At 37.9% G+C, this 23,350-nt stretch overlaps 1 protein-coding gene across 2 annotated transcripts; it reads right to left on the bottom strand.

Annotated features, from left to right (window-relative positions):
* On the bottom strand, positions 1–15,513 carry tacc3 (transforming, acidic coiled-coil containing protein 3). Of its 2 annotated transcripts, XM_066679411.1 has the most exons (17): positions 15,382–15,506; positions 13,654–13,688; positions 12,306–12,480; positions 11,245–11,372; positions 8,734–9,942; positions 7,736–7,787; positions 7,444–7,612; positions 7,053–7,111; positions 6,817–6,950; positions 5,080–5,173; positions 4,697–4,846; positions 2,659–2,726; positions 2,476–2,519; positions 1,993–2,153; positions 1,648–1,754; positions 454–574; positions 1–186 (listed from the first exon to the last, which is right to left on the bottom strand). In XM_066679411.1, the coding sequence occupies exons 3-17, from the start codon at positions 12,477–12,479 to the stop codon at positions 121–123; spliced, it is 2,736 nt and encodes a 911-aa protein (XP_066535508.1). In that variant the 5' UTR covers position 12,480; positions 13,654–13,688; positions 15,382–15,506; the 3' UTR covers positions 1–120. The 2 variants fall into 2 exon arrangements, with proteins under 2 accessions (XP_066535508.1, XP_066535509.1); XM_066679412.1 differs by lacking the exon at positions 13,654–13,688 and having other exon boundaries at positions 15,382–15,513.
* Between the last annotated feature and the right edge of the window lie 7,837 nt (positions 15,514–23,350).

Here is a 23,350-nt window from a genome sequence, read left to right as displayed (position 1 = left end):
ATGTAGTACATTTCTAACCCATCCATAATCAGTGAGCAGTCAGTTTACAAGTAAATATTTTTTATTCAGTCAGTAAACATGAACAAGAGACAGACACAGGACTAACAAAAATAAGAGAAATCAGTGCTTCTGCACTTTCATAATCAGCTCATCGCACAGTTTAGTGACATCCTCCACCTCCTTTGTCTGAAAATACAAAAAAAAAAAAGTCAAAATCCACATTAGTCTAGTAGTTTTTACACAATTAAAATGAGCTGTAAACAAACTAACATGAATAAGCAGCAAATAGGTGATAATTTGCATAATGTATATTGTAATAGTTGTACTCAAATTACATGACAAATGGACACTAAAGATATTTTGGCTTGAAATAATGCACCATGATCGAATTATGTTAATATATTTGCCTTAAATGTAATACTAGCATTTGGTTTAAAGTATTACAGTGTATACCTTCTGTTCCAGGTTTTTCTCCAGAGACTGAACTTTGAGTTGCTCTCTCCGCAGCTGAACTTGAAGAGCAGAAACTTCAGTGCCGAGTTTAGAGCGGACCTCTGCTATCTCCTTATTGGCCCTACACACACACACAAAAACACATCTTACTGTGCATGCACGCCGTAAGTGACAAAACGACAATAGCTAACGGAAGTCATTAATTTTCAGTTAGAGTCAGCGACATTGGGCGACACGAATTGGGTAAGTTCAGCGACTTGAAATTCAGCTCCACTCAACTTTATGCAAATGAGCAGTGACACGCTGCAGCGACTACCAATCGGAAAGCAATCTTCACGTTCCTTCGGAACCACTCCTACTGATGAAGTGTCCCTTACTACGTCAAGACTTGTTTAAACAAAACAAATGTTGCTGTATGTTTGTAATTTCAGGGTTTTCTTAATTATAAAATGAGGTTCTGATAAAAGAAAATTATAGTCAAGGTTGTGATCATTGAATAAATAAAGCCTATGCTTTTACATTGGTTGCCGTACTTGGGGCGCTGCCTGCTGCAACACACTCCCAACAGCAACACATTGCCTGCTGCACAGACGATGCTGAGCGATGTTATCATGTATCATATTATGAAAGACCTTCATAATCATTAACAGATGAAAGTATGAACACTGATTTAAAAACCCTGGGAACCCATTTTGAAATTGTTTTTTGTATAATTCTAAACTTGGGTGTTATGTGAAATGTTCGGCAAGTTTAAATTTATTAAAACACGAGAAATTTTTATAAACCTCTCGTCAAAAAGGCCAAAATATGCTCCTCAGAGCTCTGAGATCAGTGTGAGTGTGGCCCAATACTAATGACATTGTGTGACTGAAAGCTCTCCATCACTGTAGAAACGAATGCTGTTTACATTACCATGGCAACACAGCCTCAAGACAGTCATGGTTTTTTTTTTCTAGGGTTTACTCTGTGTAAAATGACAACTGCAGTTCAAAGTACACAATAAAAATGGCACAGGGGGGTAGAATAAGCATTATACAGTTGTTCATGCGCGAACCTACAGACATATTTTATCTTGTGTCAAGGCCTGCTCTGAAGGCCAGTTTTAATGTGTCAGGCCACTGTGACACCAACTTGAAGTGTTTTTGCCAATACTCCTGATAAATACAGCCTAGAAGATTATAAAGGAGTCCTTACTGGTCAATCTTTTCCTCTGCATGCGTTTTCAACATCTGGTAGCGCTGCTCCTCTTTCTGCAATCTGCCCAAATAGCTCTGTGCACACTGCTTAAGTGTCTCTTCATTCTACACAGAACAGAAAAAGACATCTTAAATCATTAGTTTAAATACTTGAATTTAACTTTGTGAAGCTTCCCATTTATCACAAAGACTTATTAAAACGATCAATCATTCATGAGCATGCCTATATTTGTCATTTAGTCATGATCACATCACATTAAAATGACCAGTCATTCTGCCTTCAAAAATAGTAGAGACTGCTTTGGGGGGGCTCCCTTGTAAAAACAAAAAGGGATGTAGATACCTTCTTAAAGCCTTCAATGACTTCCTTGCGCCTGTCCAGGCGTTTGACAACATCAGAGAAGGACCGTTCCATGTCGTTTAAATCTTTTGCAAGCTGCTGCTTCTCCTGAAGAACCTTACTTAGCTCGGCCTGCGCCAACTCCTCTTTCTGTTTGTGCTCCGCTAAACAAATAAAATAACTTATTACACGTACCAGAAAATATTTAAGACCAAAAAAGAATATTTAAGTTGTATCATGAAATTCAAATTGCAAGCCCTGAAAGCAATAGCATTTGTTATTGTTTTACTTATGCCAGGTTCACACTACATGATATTAGCCTAAGTTTATATCCTTATGTCAGTGGCAAATCAGTTCACTCTACAAAAATATATCTTTTGTCTCATGATCCTCAAATATTTAAAAATCAGAGACTGCTTAGAACCATGACAAAGCATTTAACTGAAAATCCAATATTTCCACCTCTAATATAAAAGTATGACATACCTGTTATCTGAGCAATAACTGCCTCAAATTCGGACACTATCAATCTGGAGGAGGGAGTGAGGGGACAAATTTATTATAGTATATAATATTACACACAAACAGGCTTACTGCATGCAAGTAAATACCAGACAAATAAAACGGCATTCCTGACCAAATGCAAGAGGAATCAATGAGTGCGCTTACACCATGTGTTGGCTATCCAGACGTAGTTTCTCCATCTCAGCCTTCAGCTCCTCCTCTTTTTCCTCAGCCTGAGTCAGAGTGAGAGTAAGCAAAAGTGAGAAAGAGTGCAAGAGAGTTTGTTTGCAAGATACTCATACCAAGCTCAGAGCACATTAAAATGCAGTTGTGTAGAGAAAAAGAAAAATAAACATAAAAATTGTGTTTTAGATAACAGAATAAAAGGGGGGGGGGGGGATTGAAGTGGACCTGGCTTATTCACAGTGAAGCAATTTGGAACAATAGCAGGCTGAAGTGAAATGTTAAGACTGCCGCCGTTAAAAATTGTGCCTTGTTTTAACATGGCGTAACACTGCGATATGCTGTATTCCTGCCCCAAATTACATAATTTATCCTGATTCCAGTTCTATATTCCTGTCACCAGCCTGAAATCTATCTTTTGAGGCTGCTCCATAACTTGGTGCTGGCACTTGGGCTTTGATACCTGGTAGACAAACTCTCGTTTTCCAGTTTCACAGCAACCTTTCTTGAACAGATTTTGCAAATTGTCTCATCTAAATTGGCTGGCCCTGCCTTTTTGGAGGAAAACTGAAATGCTCCCAAACTGGCAAAGCTGCATTTGGTTTTGTGACTAAGTGTGCTGCCATTGTGTCCATTTTATAAAATAAAGACTGACAGCCTTTCAGAAAGATTACACTCAACTGTCTCCTTTTAAGAAAAAGGAAAAAAAACAAAACAACAACAACAACATTTAACAATTACATACAAACTAAAGTAAAGATATACATCGCAGGGGTTACGTTGCTTACCACTCCTTGATGTTGACAGTACAGTATAACCACCATAAGGGGACAGCCCTACTCAAGTCTGATTTTTCCCCCCCTTAAACGTGGCACAAATCTGATATTTTCCACATCTCAGAGATCAAATCTGATGTTTTTAAATCATTGTCATAACACAGTCTACCCCTTCAAGATTTCTCTTTTGCATGTCTGTCACTCAAATGTTTCAGATCAAACAAATGTAAATATTAGTGTGAAAAAGTGTTTGCCCCCTAAATCTAATAAGTGGCTGAGCCACCCTTAGCAGTAACAACTGCAATCAAGGCCACTCCAAAGTCTTCACTTTGTTTTTCTTCAGCCATTCAGAGACTTGCTGATCCTGGGTAGGCTCACCACTGTTCCATATTTTTGCCATGTAATGGCTGTCATTGTGGTTCACTGGCATGCCAAAACTTTAGAGGCTTTATAACCCTTTCCAGACTGATAGAGCTTAATTACTTTTTCTCATTTGTTCCCAAATTCTTTGAATCTTGGCATGATGTCTAGCTTTTGAGGATCTTTGGGTCCAACTCACTTTGTCAGGCAGGTGCTCTTTAAGTGATTTCTTGGTTCAGAACAGTAATCAGGCCTGAGTGTGGGTAGAGAAATTGAATTCAGGTTTGATAAACCAGAGTTATGTTTTAACTGAGGGGGCAAACACTTTCCGCACAGGGCCATGTAGGTTTGGATTTTTTCCTCCACTAAACTTCATTTAGTGCTTACTTGTGTCGTCTTTTACCAATTTAAAATTTGTTTGATGATCTGAAGCACTTGAGTGACGAACAGGGAGGGGAAGAAAAATCATGGAGAACAAACTTTTTTTTTTTTTTTTTTTTTTTTTTCACACCACTGTATATAACACAAATTAATAAAATAAACTTAAAAACCAAAAATGTGCCAAAATTTTTATTTATTTATTTATTAATTAATTATTATTATTTTTTAAATAGCATAGTTAAAAATGCTCAATTTCAGTTGCATTTGAAAGTGTCTGGACCTTGCCATGCAGGAAGAAGAACAATAGAAATTATAATTTTACTCTGAAACTTGGGGTATTCAGAGGGCAGGATTTCAGTTAATTCACATAACTTGTTGCCCAATTGGAAAGTGCTGATTTCAGACATACATTACCAGGCAAACCCTGCTTGTGTCCAAAAGGAGTTTTGACATTTTATTCCTGTGACTCTTATCTTTTGCTCTGTTTAAGTGCATTCACTCACCTGTTTGTGTGCCCTTTCCAATGCAGCATCCATGTCCTTTTGACTGTACTTCAGCACGTCTATGATGACATCCTCACTTTTCTGTGGTTGTTTCATGGTGGGAACTAACAGATCTAGCACAGTGGGGTCCTGAGCCACTGGAGCTTTGGCCTATACACAGAAGACCAGTCTTAGTAATATAAGCTTTGTTGGTTATTATTTAAGACCTTAGACAGGCAGCTTACATCCATTTGTTATGCGTACCAGGCTTGAGAACAGATTTTCTGTAGACTATAAAAGGTAAAATGTCATTTGGAACTCCTTTCCATTTATGCACCATGTTACAAGTGAAAGAAGGCTACACAAAATAGCAATAAATACAATTATTGTAGTAAAAGCTTTACCGGTGGAGGGAAGTCATCCAGTAATTTTGGGCTGAGTTCCTGAACTTGCCGTTGAGATTTCTGTTGCACCTCAGAGCGAGCAGCTTCCATCATCCTAAATAACAGACAGTAAGTAAAGTCTTACTTTTTAAAGAAATGTGCTTGATTTGCATAGAATATTATTGGAAATAAAAACATTCTCTACAGAAAACTTTTGAACTTTTTAATTCACAATCACTTCTTTCTGCACAATTTAATATTCAGAGGAAAGAGTTGTAAACCACAATTTAAAATAAATAAAATGGCATCACTTTACTTAAGTGTTAATTACCAGTTTGAAAACCTTACCCATGTTACAGCTTCAAAGTTATGCTTGGCTTACAATACAGGATTTTGAAAATCCTAACTGAAGCTGAAAATGTATAAAACCCCACACAGACATTTTTCAGAGATTTGCGTTGATTGTTGTTAGTCCTCAAAAGTTGCCACATTACATGATCCACCCTGATGGAACCACCACACACAGCTCTGCTCCTCAAATCCTTGTGGAAATTTCTACTGAAATGCTACATCCCAAAAGCTGGTAGGTGACTGGTAGGACACACACAGGCTGTCTAAAACAGAAAGCTGCAGGAGCATACATTCTTGTCGCCTCACAAGGCAGCATTTTAAAAAGGTCTTTATAAATCGAGTCACATTAGAGTATTCAATATTTCAGCACATTGCCAGGGCACATGTAATTATTCTGGTGAGGGAGCGTAAGTCAACAAGTTTTAAGATATTGGAGCATAAAGATGCAGCATTTTTATACAAGCTTTAAAACAGACATGACTGCACCTTCCTCCCTCAGAATACTGCCTTAGTAACACCACAAGTGAAGGCGGTGACATAATTACAGCTCAACTCACTGGTTTATCATCTTTCATGCATGATGTTAACATGGCATTTCACACCAGAGAACCTGCATCCACCCCACTCCTACATAATTGTCATAAATATTGAATGTTTCATATTTATGATTCACAAATCAGTGCAGCCCTAACTGCGCAGGGAAAAGATTTAATTATAGAATCCCCATACTACAGGACAATCTGGGAAGATAAGAGTTTATGATCACCCTTAAATCAGGAGACATCTTGCAATTGTCAAGAGGACTAATTCAGCGTGATTATCCAGTAGTGTGGACCAGGCTTTAGGAACAGTATCCCAAATTGTTCTGTGTCAAAGGAAACACTGCAGTGACAGAGCCATACTCTTTCTGATTTCTCACTCCAAGGGTCCTTGGAGTCAGGACAGTGAGAAGACAGGCAACCACAATGGGGCTCCAAATTGCATATCAAAACTTCTGAATTTTTTTTTTTACTTGACAGTCACAATGTAAACATTTCACCAACTCAAGGCTGAACAAATTCCATTAACAGCCCATGAGAATAGAGCACAGAAAGTAAACAGGTTTGTACAGTGAAGGAGGACGGATTAAATGGTAAAACTACAATACATTACATAATGCTGGTTGCACATCTCCCCAAATAACCAGTATTACCTGTAGAAAATCACGGTTACAGTCTTAATTCACTATACAGGTGGAATGAAAATTAGAATAATCTCCAGTTGTACAGCGTGTCTGACTTTTTCCCAGTCTCCATTTAAAAAAACCCCACATGTTGTATAGTGAGAGATACCCAGTCTGTTTATAATCTGTCCAGATTTTAAAAGTCATGTATTGTCTCCAGGGCTTTAGTGAAGTGTGTGACTAACCTGATGGCAAGTGAAGGCCGAGGCAAGCAGAAACCAGAGCTCATGTTTTCCATCGCTGCTTTTTTTGGGCTTTCTTTCAACAGCGGATCAAACTTCAGATACAGAGACTGTTTACGCAGAGCAGACTCTTTAAACTAAAAAAAAGATATACAAGTCAGAATCTGAAGGGACAAGTTAACTCTAAACTATTGATATAATTAACAAAAATAAATAAAATAAAAAACCTCACTACTTACATTGCTGGATCCAAATTGCTCCAAGTAATCAATTTGTCCATCAAAGTCACCAGGGATAACTAAATGTAACAAAAACATTTAAAAGAAAAAAATGTATTAATTAATAAATAAAAAGTATTAAAAAAAACCCACACTAAACTTCTAGTTGTCCAAATAATGCCTCCTTGGATATATTTAGATACAAGTTTGAACAAAAATGTAGCGGTGCACAAGGAAAATTAGACAAAAGTTTGCAAATGACATCACTTGAGGGACCATGACTCCAAATTGTGATCTGCCCAAAGCAGGACCAAATGAAACCGTCAGTAGCTCATTAGGAGCACATTATTTAACAATAAAAAAAAAATTAATAAAATTTAAACAGTTGTACAGTTCTGTCTAGAAAACTTACACATGGAGCCAGGCACAAACTCCTCATCAGCTGTAGTAAAATCAAACTCTGAGCTTTGGTTCTGTGAGCAGAGCTCAGATGTCAGCTCTGTGGATGTGTGCTTCTGCTTGATAGGGCTGCAGGTAATTATGCTCTGGGAAACTGTTGAAGGCTTAATATCTTCCTCCACCTGCAGGAAAAAACAGATCCACTACTCAATGATAAAGTAAATTTCTAAGGGTTGCTACAAGGGTGTGGGGGGGGGGGGGTTAAATAAATAAATACTTTTCCTTCTTTCAGAAAAGTCACTAACCTTAGTCAGAGATGGTTCTGTTTCTGCAGGCTTTACATCACAGGGAATAGTGCTATATTTGAGGGGGAAAAAAATTATATAAGAGATGAGTTCTACAGCATTATAATCATCTCAGAATAAAAGATTGCATTTGGAAAACAAATTTTAGATTCAAAGTGGGGAAAAATAAATAAATACATACATTAAGATTGTTAAATTTAAAAGAATGTATTTATTTACCATGAGTTATATTTCTAGTCTAACTTGTTTTTTCTTGTCAGTTCTGAAGAGATGTAATGTTTTTGACGTGGGTGCAATTGTCTGGTTTAAGAGCACAGCACTAATGTAAATAAATGGGAAAGAAATTTCTCTCATACACAGCTCCACTCCCTGCACTGACAGCTGATCTCACTGTCCTTGCATATAGACGGGAACATATTGTTTGAGGATAATATTCATCACAACTGTCTTCATAGATTTCTTAACTGTTTAGCTTAAAGTTTAGGAAAGTAATTCTCCTTGTCTGAAAGTGTGGGTGATCAGAGAGAGGACTATCCCAAATGTCTTCATACACCCTCTGTAGGGCAAGGTTGGTAATAAAATACTGATTTGTGCACTTATGTAGTGCGTTGTATGACGAAAATAATATTTCCTTAGCTATGTCAAGCTTTCCCTGTTGATTTAGCATCCAATTACAGTTTGTATTATTAGTTGTGACATGCAATATGTAGGCAGTATGGTTTTACTTTGAGGCAGCCTGAGTTTGACACAGACAAAACAGAATTGTTTAAAATACCTGACATATGGGTCAGGGACCCATACATATTTCTTCAATTTTAACACATAAATGAGTACTAAAATGTTGACAGGAGCCATAAAAAATTAAATATCATTTTGCGTTGAGTTGTGTGTGAGTTTGAGTAATGAGTAGCTGCCCAATATTACTGCTACTGTGATGTCAGCTTCAACCCATGAATATAATCAAATCAATTTTAAACAGCAAAATCAGAGAAACATACCTTTCTGTGCCATCAGTAGTGCAGTGTTTTTCTGTTTGTTTTTCAGTTTGTGGTGGTGTTATATGTCCCTGCTGATCCTTGTTCATTACAGGACTCTGACTGCCTCGAGGAGGAGAGTTACTCATTGTTGCTTTTGTTCCAAAGGGGTTAAAGTTGGGGTCATCAAACTTATCAAAGTCAAAAGTATAAGAGCCTTTAGAGATGGGGATATCTTCAGGTGCAAATTCTACAGTTTCATTTTGGGTTTCAAGCTTGAGTTCTGGGGATTTTTCTTTAACAGGAGCAGTGGTGGTTTTTTGGGGGGCTGGTTTGGTCCCTGCAGACCTCTTCATCCCTAAATGCTTGAGAGGAGGCTTGCTTTTGACTTTGCCACCATTGTCAAAGTTAAATTCGAGTACCATGTGGCTGTCTTTCACAGGCAATGAAGTGCTTTCTGTTTTAATTAAAGGTGCTTCAGAGATTACAGGCTTTGCTTCTGGCTGGGTAGGCATCTCTATAACATTTAGAGTGGTATTAAGGGATTCTTCATTTTCTTTCTTGGATTCCTCAATTTTTTGAGGTGGAGAATTGCTCACTGATGCTTTCTTGCCCAGGGGAGGAGAGTTTTGAAGCTTTGAGCCACCAGTTTGAAAAGGATTTACCAAATCAAGATCTTCAAAATCCAAGTTGTAGGATCCTTTGGCTGGCAATGGTGAATCCACAGCTTCTGAGAGTTCTTCAGCAACTGATGCACTTTCTAAGACAGAAGCTGGTGGAGGAACCTCCAAATCATTTTTGTTATGAACCAGGTCTGGTGTTTCAGAACTTTGTCCAATAATCACTGTTGTGTCTGCTGAGGGCATATCTGAAGATAATTCTGCCAGGGAGTCTTCTACAGACTGGCTCAAAGGAATAGTTTCATCAAGAGCCACGTCCATCTTAGTTGTTTTTTCTAGAACTGTCTCCTCTTCTTCAGAAGCAGAGAGTAAAGAAACAGAAACACTATTAGGTTGTTCTGGTTCTGGAGTGGTCATGATATTTGAAAGAAAATCAGGTTTTGGTGGTGACATGGCCATTTTTGCAGTGCCTTGAAAAGGATTCATGGATTCAATGTTGTCAAAATCAATAGTGTAGCCTCCTTTGCTTTGAATAGGCATTTCATCATCAGGGTAAGGATGCTCGTTTTTACTCTGGCTATCAACTGCAACACCACACTGCTGAATGGATGTCCTAGAAAATAAGGGTCAATGACAAAATTTAAATTAATGGAATTTATGCTAAAACATGCACAAGAAAATTGAGTTAATTAAGCCACTCAGACATGAATTAAGTATGGACTTACAGTGCTAGTACTATAAGTAATCCCAGTGTAGCCTTTATTTGAACATTCAAAATGTTATTTCACACAATTTTCATAATTCTTCACTACATTTATTGGGCACCACAGATTGCATAAAGTGATGTCTACTAGGTATAATAATAATAATACATTTTATTTGTAATGCACTTTACATTTCAAGGAAATCTCAAAGTGCTACAGGATACTCAGAAGCAATAGAAAATCCATTAAGAAACAAGTAAATAAAAACAAGATCAGTAGAGATGCCAAGGAGAAGAAGAAAAAGGGAGGGGGAAAAAAGTATAACAGTATAGTTCTTCTGTTGTTCAACTTTATCTTGTAAACGTGTGATCTAAACAGGAGTTGGCTGGAAAACCCATCTGCTGTGGTGTGCCAAACCACAAATGCCTGTTAGTTGGCCAGCTACCAGCTATGCTTATGAACAATGTAGAACCTGTCCTATTTAGCTTATTTTAAAACTTTAAACACAGATGTGAGGTTCACACGGCCTGACAATGCACCCTCCACCACCCCGGCAATACCATTTTAATATTTGGGATGTTATGATGGTATGAAAAATTTGGATACCGCCCATCCCTAAAGTATACCCCCCCTTTTCGCTTTTAAAAACTTTATTTGGTGTGACCTTAATCACCACAGAAACTAATTGATTAAAGTTAATCATAAACTAACTTGTATTGCATATTAACGAACAGTGATCAGCTGACCCTCCTACATTTCATTCTCCTATTTGAATGAATGAATGAATTGCATTTATTGTCACATACAAAGTTATACAAGTAAAACATTGCAGCGAAATGATTTTTTCGTCTGTCCACTCGCCCAACAGGGGTTAGGTCTGCGCAACAGACTCGACGGCAGCAGATGCACCGCGCCATCTACTATCAAGTCAATGTCAAATTATATTTGCATGATATAATCTACAATGTTGTTTTGAGCAAATTACAATACTTGTTTATATTTATATCATGATAAATGACTTTGGTGGCCTGAATGCACTTGAATGACCACTTGTGGGTAGATGCTGCATATTTTCCAAGCAAGTTGAAAATGTTTCTTTTTGATTAAATATTTTTCCCCCCTGTCCTGTCACTGGTTGCATTTAAAAGTAAAGCTAAATACATCAATTTTTTTAAACGGACATTTTGATTGCAAAAAAGGTTAGCACTTACTCAGCAGAATCCAAAGAGAGAGACTCCAGAGCAGACATGCAATCTTCTACAGAGGTCATTTTGCCGACACGGCTCGGAGACATAATCTTCTTGGTGACTGGGTCTCTGCGTGGAGTTTGGAAGCAAACCTGGAGAAACACCCACAAATAGAATACACGATTACCTACAACTAAAAGAATACCTGGAATCTCTTCACTTGAAATAGCAGCCATATTTTGTTTAAACAAAGTACACATGCTAAAGAATAACACCTAGACAGAATTCAAAAGCAATGCAGGTTTGCTCAAAACCAGTCAAATGTTTTTACGACGCCTGTGTCTGCAAATAACTAGGGTTTGTTAAAAAAGCCTTTAATAACAAATAAATATTTTTATTATATATTTCATATTTATAACACTTTAATAAAAAAAGTATTTTTCTGTGTGTTGTCATATCACCAATAATTACTGTTATCACCAAAATACCCTCAAATATTGTGATATTATTTTAGGGTCATAATCGCCTACCTCAGTCCCGGATTAAAAGTCTTTTTGAATTCCCATTGAGTAATTAGTCCAGAACTAAGCTTAAGCCAAACTTAAGACTTACTAATAATGATTTTGATTAGAGAGTTCACAAGAGTATTGGGTCAATATACAGATAACATTTCCAAATCAGGTGACGGCATTAGAAAAGCTAATACTCTAGCAAAGCTGCAACCCGCTGCTTAACATATTAGGAAGGAAAAAACAGCATGACATTTTTAGGTGTGTGGGGGCAAACAAGGGTAAAATGAACAAACATAAGGGCAGATTAAAAAGTATAACGATTACACGCATTTTCATTATTATTTTATACATGTTTGGGAACTGTATATGCACACATTTTTATATTTGTTTGGAAACAGGAAGTTTGTATGTCATTTGAGTTAACTTCATAGAACTGGAGCAGATTTGAACATTATTAAAAGGATATTGCCACATTTAAATTAACTAACAGGCTACTAAGGCCCTAGGTGGTACAGTCAACTTAGTCTAGCATTACTGCATATTTTAGAGTTAATAAATGTAATAAAAGCCAACCTTCACTCCTTTGGGCAGACTTTTGTTGACGTTTTCAGCCTGAGACTGTCGCAGTATTGATGGTCGGCCAGTCGGCTGATCCAGGGAAAAAGTGTCAGCAGCAGCTTCGGACAAGAAGTGCTTCCGTACAGGGCAAACACCCTGATTCTCATCATTTACCACCAGTGAACTCATACTGAGGGTGAGAGGGGGAGAGAGGGGAAGGGAAAAAAATAATAAAAAAAGGGAGTACAGGCGTGACGACATCTCATGAGAAGAGCCACTCCCAGTGAGCACTGAATGTACAGTAACCAGCTGGTTTTACTGATAAGCCTGAACGACTTGAACTTTAAATAAACAGTTGAATCACAAGCTGTGATAAAATGACTGAAATCACAAACAAGCAGGCCTGGGTATCTTTCATTTTTGCAATATTGATACAGCTAACTCAACCCAAAGTAATAAGTTTTGACAATTTAAAACTTAAGGCAAAGTTCACTATTGTAATCAAAACACCCTTTATAAAAGAGATGATGTTTCCTCACCATTTGCTAGCTCTCCAGTCTGTGTGCTCTAAAACCAGTCTACTGTGTTTACGAAACCCCAGTGTCTGTGAACATGTAGAAAAATAACTGGCTTGGTCTGATATGCTAGGCTTTCTCTCTGCTAATGGCAGATGCATCCAAAGATTTTATATTATGTTTGTACAGCCATTATTGTGATGTTTGGCATTCTCTCTGTTGTGTAAAATAATAAAATAAAAATCTATATATGCAACTGCCATGAGCAGAGAGAATAAATAACTAATAATTGAAATGATCAAAGCAGCAGGCAGTTTCTTTTTTCTAACCCTAGTGAAAAGTTTTCTGAATTTAATAAACGGAAGAAAATGTCTGTCTTCAATAAAGTAACAAACAGTTACAGAAAATCAATAGTTCAGTTTATTACTTAATCTTCACTTTGAAATTAAAGAAAACATCTTTTAAGCAGGTGATTTCAACATTTTTCACACAATGTGAATGGCTATTGTTCAGAATATAGGTCAGTGACGGATTGAGTCAGCTGATGTGTGGCTGAAAAAATAAAAAAGTTGGCACTGCTATTTCACTAAAATCCCATCCCAAGCCCAACTGTGCTCAACATGTTAGTATAAGAATTGAATAAACAATGTGACTCCACAAAAATCACCCAGTGCAACAGAATCATGCCTTCAAGAGAAACAGATAAATGTTACATTTGTTTTAGGCTCAAGCAAACCACATTTGTTAAATAAGGCTGATATTACATTATGACCTTACTCTGATAAAGCCTGTCCCTTGATGGCATGACAAAAGTTGATTTAGCGTGTTCAATAAGGTGGTATAATTACCATTTACAGACTCTCTGTCCATGACCAAGGAAATTCTATTTAAAAATTAACAAACTATCAGCTTGAAAAGCAGACTTTCAAAGAGCCTCACTATACATAAAGACAGTTTACCAAATCATGTATAGATTCCCACTTACAGGAAATTCCACCCATTTTCAAAACTGTTCATTAAAAAAAATGACACATCTTGATAGAGCTTTGCGTTACACTTATTTTTCAGTTCAGACTCAGATCTAGTTCATAAAGAGAAACATCTTGGATGATCAGCTACAGTTGGGTTAAAGGTGAAATTGTGCATTTGACTTTTCTATTAACCTTTTTGGAAAAATTAACATGTCAATAAAAACAGGCGTGCAAAAAATGTAAATTTGTCACAGCTGGAATTTCCCTCTGGGATCAGATCTATCCATCTAGCTGCAGGGTCCTGGGGTTGTGGATTTTGAGAGAGGGTTTCTGATTGTGCTCTGGTTTCCTCCCACAATCCAAAAATCATATGTTGGTAGGTGGATTAGTCATGTAAGTATCCATAGCGGTGAACGTGCAAGTGAATGTGAGTATGTTGTGACGGACTAAGACCAAGTCCATGGTCTGTTCCTTTGCACTTCAGTGCACTTCATGTTTTATTTAGTTATTGCTGTAGAGACAGGTGCAATATTAAAGAATTGTGAATTAGGTTAAAAGAATTAAGAATAAGTATAATAAAAAAAATATATTATTTATTTATGAATAAGTTTAGTAAAAAATTACTCCATTAAACTCATTTTAAAAATCCCTCACTCCACAGCTGACACTGTCCATATATTTAAATATGAATAGGTGGGTTAGGTTAAGAAATCTTAAAGCTTCGACCACTTTTTAAAAAGGTCTTATTGTCTGAGCGCCTCCCTATTTATTTTTTTTTTGTAGTTCATACACGTAGCCACCACATTTTGAATCCTAACCAATTAACTTGCATTAGACAAAGCGACCTCCAGTGGCCAGACAGTCCAACCACAACAACAGACATGCCCTCTTGCCAAAGTAAGTTTTTTTCTAAAATAAATAAATAAATACATATAAATAAATAAATAAATAATTATTCTTAAACACGTTCTTCATATTTTAGAGCTATTGTAATAGTTTGACAGATGTACATGAACACATCAGAAGAGGTCATTTGCACATCAATTTTAATTAGACAGCTTTTTCTGGCAGAAAGGCAGAAAGAAGCAGCCGAAAAGTTACCAAATATAAAAAGGACTAGTTGGTTTTGTAAATTTGGACCTCTGGTTGAGCATCAAGTTGCTAAGTCACGTGGATTATTGAAATCTGTACTCATTAAGATGATTCTTGTAAGTAAATTTAAAGTAGATTGCCGTCTGATAACCATTTTCTGTGTTAAGAGAGTGGTGTTACATTAGCTGCTAAATGAATAAGCAGTTGAAATGAAAAAAAGGAAGACAGATGGGACTGTTAAGCTAGCAAGCTACCGTTAAATGATAATGCGGGAGACTTGTTTTCAAAACAATCATGCCAATAGAACCATTTCAATACCACAGAATTGAAAACCGACAAAAAAGGTTAGTTTCTAGTTATTTTAGTTAGCACAGCACTAGCTACCACTAGCTAGCTACTAGTATGAAAATCTGCCAAACGGACCAACAGAAAACAAATGTCACGCCAATTGATAAATAAATAAATCTTTTAAAATCTTTATACCTCACAGAAATCCCTCGTCTCTAAACTTACCTCTTAATGTCACCAGAGTCAGCAGTACCAGAAACAGAGCTCTGAATATAAAAACCGCTTTCCTTTAGAGCCTCCACCAACTCTCTGTCGTCTTCACTGTGTGACGGTAGCAGTTGAAAGTACCTCCGTACCGTCCGTTACATTTTAAATTTAAACGCCCATGCGATAACCAATTAAATTCGTAGTGCGACGCCAGAGAGGCGGGATGTAATATGAATCCACCAATGACACTTGAGAAAGCGCGTAAGTTCGATTGGCTGTTACAAAAACTGTCACGTGAACGAACCAATAAAAAAAGACATAGCCCTAACCCTTCCAAAACACAACCTTACCTAACCTAACCCGATTTTAGCCAAACGTGTGTGGTCGCCAAGTCATCCAACAATTTTGTTGTCCCTGTCGCTACCCGATTTGGATGGCGCATGCGCTGATCTTCACGCATAAACTTAATAGCAGCAAAGAGACTGTTTTCCAAAGCAAAGATGAGCTTTATTTTCAAGAGTGAATAACGTTGTGTGTTTAAACATGAGCTGGCCGTTCCTCACTGTCCTTTAGTTTTAAACAACTTGATAACTGAATAAAGAGGGCTTATTTACAACGGACGATTTCCGTGTTGAGGTAGTCTCCTGTAAATAAAACATGACGAATAACGATGTGGGATACACATGACGTTCAAACAAAGAGGGCAGTGTCTCTTTACAGTTATACTCGAAGAATAAATTAATAAGATATCGGAGCTATCGGTGGTGTGTTTGCGCATGCGCCGTCCAAATCAGGCAGCGGCGCAAATCGGATAGCGACAGTCCCCGTTTGATATCATTTCTTCTCAAGGAAGTGCAATACATATTTCCTGTTAAAGCTTGCATCCACTCATTTACTTAAACCCTTAAATCTGTCTATGCATAGAAATTACACTGAACGATCACTAGATTGAGATCACCTACACACTGTCCATTTTATCCGCTCTACTGACTGTACAGGTGCACTTTGTATTTCTCTGCATACTTCCTTGTACCCATTTCACCATGCTTACCAATGGCCAGGCCATACTCAGGACCACCCCATAACGTAATTTGGACTATTCTCAGCACTGGAGTCACACTGAAATGGTGGTGGTGGTTTTAAACATTATGTCCACTCTGTTCAGAGACAGTAGCTCATCTGTTGCTGCACAGTATGTGTTGGTAATCCTCAAGTCCTTCATCAGTTGACACAGGAAACTGTTACCTGAATCCTTTTGGTTGGTGGACTAGCAGCCCTGCTGTGTTTGATCCACTCGTACCAGCACAACACACATTAATGCATCAGAGTCACTGCAGCACTGAGAATGATATCCTGACCATTGTAGAGCAGGGTGAAATGGGGTTAGAAAATATGTGGAGAAACAGGTGGACTGTAATTGTAAACATGCTCCTGTATGGTCAGTGAAGCTCATAAAATCAACAAAGAGTGTAGATATAAGATAGGTTTTCCTAATCCAGTGATTCCTCAGTGTATATTTTCTAGTAAAAACAAACAAACAAAAAAAACCCCTAATGCCTTGCTTAGATAACACACCTTCATTCAGTGTGCACTGAACTATAATTGTGTCATTATGCTGCCTTAAATTTGTGCCATAAATGTCATATATGTGATGAGTGCATATACACACCACCAAAATTATATATATCATTCTGAAAATTATATATATATATATATATATAATGTCAGGTACTGATGTTGGATAAATAGTTCAGGATCATAGACTCCACATGTGCATATGAGAGAATTCCATCATTCAAGAGATAGCAGTAAATTGCTCCAAAGTGCATCACTTGGGAGCTGTATGACCCGTGTTTGGCATTAGGCATGGTGACTTTATACTCATGCAGCTTCATCCATTTTATTTAATATATCCTTGCTGTCCAATTAAAAGCAAGTATAGACATTTTTGTTGATTTGTAGTTTATTGCATCATTTAAACACAGCAGATACCCTTCACATTGTGTGAAAGTGTCATGATAAATGACACTATAAATGTTTCTTCTCCTGTAAGCGTGCTATTTTGGAGATACATGTTCATGTTAAAAATGACCATATGCCCTATGGTGAAAAACCATAAGTGAGGCATAGTTCTGTGCATTATGCTGCACAATGTCTATGGAATTCCAAGTTTAACACATTAAAAAGAGAACATATAAATTGTGCAATACATTTTGGGTCCTGTGGGAGTCCTGACAATAAAGAATAGGATGAAAAAGGCCAATGTATATAAGCAATCAGATGAACTACAGTCTGTAACTGAGCTACAAAATGTTTCTATAAGTTTGTGTATATATTTCATTCATTCATTCATTATCTGTAACCCTTATCCAGTTCAGGGTCGCGGTGGGTCCAGAGCCTACCTGGAATCATTGGGCGCAAGGCGAGAATACACCCTGGAGAGGGCGCCAGTCCTTCACAGGGCAACACAGTCACACACACACACATACGGACACTTTAAGTCACCAATCCACCTACCAACGTGTGTTTTTGGATTGTGGGTGGAAAACGGAGCACCCGGAGGAAACCCACGCGGACACGGGGAGAACGCACCAACTCCTCACAGACAGTCACCCGGAGCGGGAATCAAACCCACAACCTCCAGGTCCCTGAAGCTGTGTGACTGCGACACTAACCTGCTGCACCACCGTGCCGCCTGTGTATATGTTTACATTTATATATATTTTTTTCTCACATTAAACACAAATGCCATGGACATTCTAGTAAGCAAAATTATTAACAATCTTTGGTTCCCCTCCAAAGAGTGAGTTATACGAGGAGCTTTACATCAAAAACCCTGACGATAACGAGTCTCTCCTGGCTAGCAATTTCACCTCCAACACTAGAGGGCAGCATCACACCACTGTACATCATACACATGAAGCTGCGGTGCTAACAGATATTAGTGGACCTGTTAGCTATATATAATACCAGACTGCGTATTTCATGATAAACTCTGTTATAAAATATCTATGGATATTTTACTTCTTATCATGTGTATAATTACAATGTTTACAGGCATGTTGTGAAATAATTTCTTAACCATCTCCCAGCCTATGCCTCAAAAACAAAGTTGTTTGACCTTCCTGCTGGAAAATCTATAGCGTAATGTCTGCGTTGATGATTTGGAGTTGTTAGATGTATTAAAAATTAAGCCCTAAATGAAGCAGTGATTTTAAAAATATTTATTTATTTGTAGTATTACAGTTTCTGTTTTCATAATCTGACGAAATGATTCGTCCACATTTAGCCAGTCCCTGAGGAAGAAAAAGCAGACACCATTTCCTTTTCTGCTGCAGTGTGTAATGTAACAAGGTGAGTTCCCTAAAGTTGTGCTGTTTCAGCACCCAAGAACAATCTGAGGAAACACATAAAGACTAGATATTATCTGTTAATGCCACCGCTCCACTCATCCGAGGTTGGTGTTGCTGCAAGCTTAGACCCACTTAGCCACATTTCATAGAAATAAACAATAAAAAATACAAATATTCATAAAATAAGAAATTTGAAAAACTCTAGACACATTCTGAAGATGCTGGAGTTCTCAAAACCATGGACTGGTCAGTGCAGGACCTCAATAGAATGGCTTTGGGAGAATCAAATAACTTATACTTAATGGCTATTTTGTGTGGAGATGTAATAAATGAAAGGGTGGTCTATGAGAGAGAGGGAGAGAGGGTAGACAGTTTGAATGTATATTATGTAATGAAGCTGTGTTGGTGTGGAGGTCATTCAGTTTAGCTCTATTGACATACACGTCCTTTCAGTGGCCTACATCATGTCCAGTCTGCCTCTCTCTTTCACACATACACACACACACACACACACATACACATATTTACCTCATTACCTTAGATCTAGAAAGTACATTGACCTTGACCAGATTTTGAAAACATATATTCAGTCCTCTCTCTCTCTCTCTCTCTCCCTCCCACACACACACACAAAGTATACAATCATGTGTTGCAAGTTTTCATCTAGGTAAAGCTGCTGTGCCTCTGCAACCAAACGGGCATTTATTATTGCTTGCTTGGTTGCAGAGGCACAGCATATATTGTTTATCTTTATTTTATTTTTTATTTTTTTGTATAAACACATCAATATTTTATTGAACTGAGTAAGTAGATGTACATTTAACTGCCCTTATTTATATAACATTGCACAAGCTCTGTGTTCAGACATATCTTTTTATAATTTCTCTGTAATTGTGATTTTGAAGAAAATGAAGCTCTGGACCAATCCTGACCCTGAACTGGATAAGTGGTAAATGTCAATAAAAACTATTACTTCTTCAATTAATTGAATACATTTACAATAAACTGAACAGGAATAGGGCGGCACGGTGGCGCAGCAGGTAGTGTTGCAGTCACACAGCTCCAGGGACCTGGAGGTTGTGGGTTCGAGTCCTGCTCCATGTGACTGTGGGTTTGGTGAGTTCTCCCTGTGTCCGCGTGGGTTTCCTCCCACAGTCGAAAAACACAGGTTGGTAGGTGGATTGGTGACTCCAAAGTGTGTGTGAGTGAATATGTGAGTGTGTGTGTTGCCCTGTGAAGGACTGGCGCCCCCTCCAGGGTGTGTCCCGCCTTGCGCCCAATGATTCCAGGTAGGCTCTGGACCCACCGTGACCCTGAACTGGATAAGGGTTACAGATAATGAATGAACAGGAATACACGCATTTAACTATACACTTAGGCCCAAGTGTCCGATGATCTGCTGTTTTATGTGAATTTATACCAAATCAGCAGAGTCCAGAGCCACGCAGACGAGAGTTGTTGAGAGCTAACACTGGCTAGTGTGGACCCCACCGCACCCCACCCCCATCTAACAGTAATGTTAGTATGATAGACTTAATTTCACTGTGAAGTCTTTTCAGTGCAAGTAATAAATTAGATTAGATAAAATTATATTACTTTATTAATCCCCAAGGGGAAATTAAAACGATACTAGTTTTGATATTAGGTAAAGCATAAATCCCAGATTCTAAAAACAGAAAAAGCACAGATGTACCGTTATTTATATTATAACAACTTCATTTAATTCTTATAATGGGCCTTCAAAATAGAAAAAAGGCAAATGCTTTTTAATTATTCCCACTATTAAGAAAATAATCACAACCAACTAAGGTTTTAACAGGTGAAAACTAATGCACATGAAGTATGATTCAAGGGCCAGCAGGTATTGAGAGACATGCAACGCAAATGCAGTGCATTACCCCACTGACTTCTCTTACATAACTTTCAAAGCACATCATTCAGAAGGAGAAAAAAGCAAAGAAAAGGGGAGTCTGTAAACACTGATCCAGTTCAGGGTCTGGATCCTACCTGGAATCACAGAGCACAAGGTGTGAACACCTCTGGATGTCTGATTTCCTGTGGGTGCGTATCGCTCTCTCTGAGACAGAGAGAGAGAGAGAGACTGTGTTGTGTTGCAGTATACACTGTTAGTGTATTGGCTGTTATGCTCAAGAATTTGGTTACTTTAATTGTGAGATGCATAACATAAAAAATATACATTTAAAACTGAACCTTGTGGCTGAAGATTATTTGGCGACCCTGAAAGTGAACTTCCTGAAATGAATAGAAGCTTGGAAGTGGGGTAAAGTGTGGTCACAGTGAACACTGAAATTTCTGATTTGTATTTAGAAGTTGAGGATATTCTGCTTAATGATTGTCTTTTCTTAATTTTGACTAGAAATGAAATAAGTCTCAGTAATGTAAAGTATTGTAAGTCATTTGTTAAATTCGTTAAGAAGACAGAAGCTTATATTGCTTGCAAGAACATTGCTTAATCCTAATCGTCAGTTTGGTTGAATGTGCACTTCCTCTACACACACACACACACACTTCCTTACATTGCTGTCCATCTGTATGGTGTAGAGGGATGTGAGAGAAAGACAGATGTAAAAACAACCACAGAATCTGCTCAGTTCAACTGGAGCAGAGTTTAATACTCTAATATTTACCACATCAGTGTTGTAGGATGTCAGGCGTGGTGCCCACACATCTTGTCCTTGCCTGCAAGGCTTGATGTCTTGAGACTTGCAGCCCAGGCTGCAGTTGATGGATAGAAAACAAGAAGCAACCGGTGGAATGTGCAGTGAGCTCCATGCTCTCTGCCAGGGCTAATCTTACTCTTCATTGGAGATGAGATTTCATGCACCAGAAACAAGGAACTTGAATCTGGTGTTTGCAATCAAAAAAAAGCACCTCCCACTTTTGATAAGATAGATCCTGAATTTGGGTGTGGCCACATGTCTCTGCCACCCCTCATGCATCTTCAAGCATGACTTTCACTGTACTTCTATCTCAAAAAATTATAAGCTCAGAGAATAATCTTCAGCTTTAAAAGCAACGTTCACTATTTTAATTAAAAACAATTCTGAAAGTGTTTCATCTGCAAACTCTCCAGTCTCTTTGCATGATGCGTAAAGCATAAAGACATGAACCGAGATGAGGATGCTACTCCATTCCTGCTCCATAGGTGGGTAATATTGACATATTTTTGCTGTTGATGGATCTGACTGAATTCAGCAGAGCACTAACTGCATGAAACTAAACACAGACCAAACTTGCTACAAAATTAAACGTCCATCCATCCATTATCTATAACCGCTTATCCAATTCAGGGTCATGGTGGGTCCAGAGCCTACCTGGAATCATTGGGCGCAAGGCAGGAATACACCCTGGAGGGGGCATCAGTCCTTCACAGGGCAATACACATTCATTCACACCTACGGACACTTTTGAATCACCAATCCACCTACCAACATGTGTTTTTGGACTGTGGGAGGAAACCGGAGCACCCGGAGGAAACCCACGCAGTCGCAGGAAGAACACACCAACTCCTCACAGACAGTCACCCGGAGCAGGAATTGAACCCACAACCTCCAGGTCCCTGAAGCTGGGTGACTGCGACACCCCCTGCTACACCACCGTGCCACCCACAAAATTAAACAAAAAAAAAAGAAAAAAAACATAAACCCTACTGACAAGTTTCACTTTTTTTTCCCCCAATCTACCTTAAGACACAAATGTGTAGTTCGTTTATGCCCCTCCAGTTTAAACTTGGTTTTGGCATGTTAACCTTGTGTTTATGTGCAAGTGCTCCATAAAACTACACTTAATTCCTTGCTTTTCTATTATTTCTATTGATACGACAATAAGTGTGCACCTTAAATTAGCTGAACTCACCAATATAAATATCTACAGGCCTTTGAAAATACAAATGCGATAAATCACAAGCACACCAAAGTTATAGAGTTCAGTACGTGTGTTTGTGTGTGTGTGCGCGTGTGTGTGTAACCAGTTATGCAGGTCAGGGAAGTAAAGGGAGATAAAGTGTCAGTTAACCTGTGGCTAATTTAACTGCACTTCCTCATACACATGCAGGGTAACTGCATTGTCCTGTATAATTAACCCATTGTACTGTGCTCTATGGAATCACTCATGCTATTAACAATGTTCATGTTTTTGTCTATTTCACTGCACTGAGGATGCAGCCTGACAGTCTTTACACTGGAAAACATTTCATTAATATAATGACAAAGTTGAATTGGATTGAATGTGTTTAACATTACCTTGTTTAAATTGGATTTTAACATTTCAGATTCACAAAAGCTAGCAACCACATGCTGAACTGGAGCCATGGAGTTAACTATGCTTTTAAGTTCTAAATGTATGTGAAATTCATGTTTTGCAATGGATAACATAGCTAACAAGCAATGACTATACAACAAAAATAGCCATTTCTAAAGTACTTCACACTGCTCATACTGTTAGTCTGTAAACTCTAGGCGAATCTGTTTTCAAATATACAGGACGTGTTATAACAAAGCTAACATAATAAAGGGAGAACATCTAGGTTAAGTTTTATTTCAGCCCTGAAAAACTTCTGAATATAATAAAAAAAAAAAAAAAAAAAAAGACCACCGCATTTACTTTTTCAGTTG

This window comes from Hoplias malabaricus, chromosome 8 (genome assembly GCF_029633855.1).
Source record: "Hoplias malabaricus isolate fHopMal1 chromosome 8, fHopMal1.hap1, whole genome shotgun sequence".
Lineage (NCBI taxonomy): Eukaryota > Metazoa > Chordata > Actinopteri > Characiformes > Erythrinidae > Hoplias > Hoplias malabaricus.
The sequence above is the reverse complement of the archived record's forward strand: the minus strand, read 5'-3'. Positions and strand labels throughout refer to the sequence as shown.

Coding starts and splice junctions, on each gene's coding strand:
- tacc3 (XM_066679412.1), bottom strand. CDS start 12,479: ATGAGTTCACTGGTGGTAAATGATGAGAATCAGGGTGTTTGCCCTGTA. Junction 11,373..12,305: donor GTCTGCCCAAAGGAGTGAAG/GTTGGCTTTTAT, acceptor GTGTTTCTCCAG/GTTTGCTTCCAAACTCCACG. Junction 2,727..4,696: donor TGGAAAGGGCACACAAACAG/GTGAGTGAATGC, acceptor ACTCTGACTCAG/GCTGAGGAAAAAGAGGAGGA.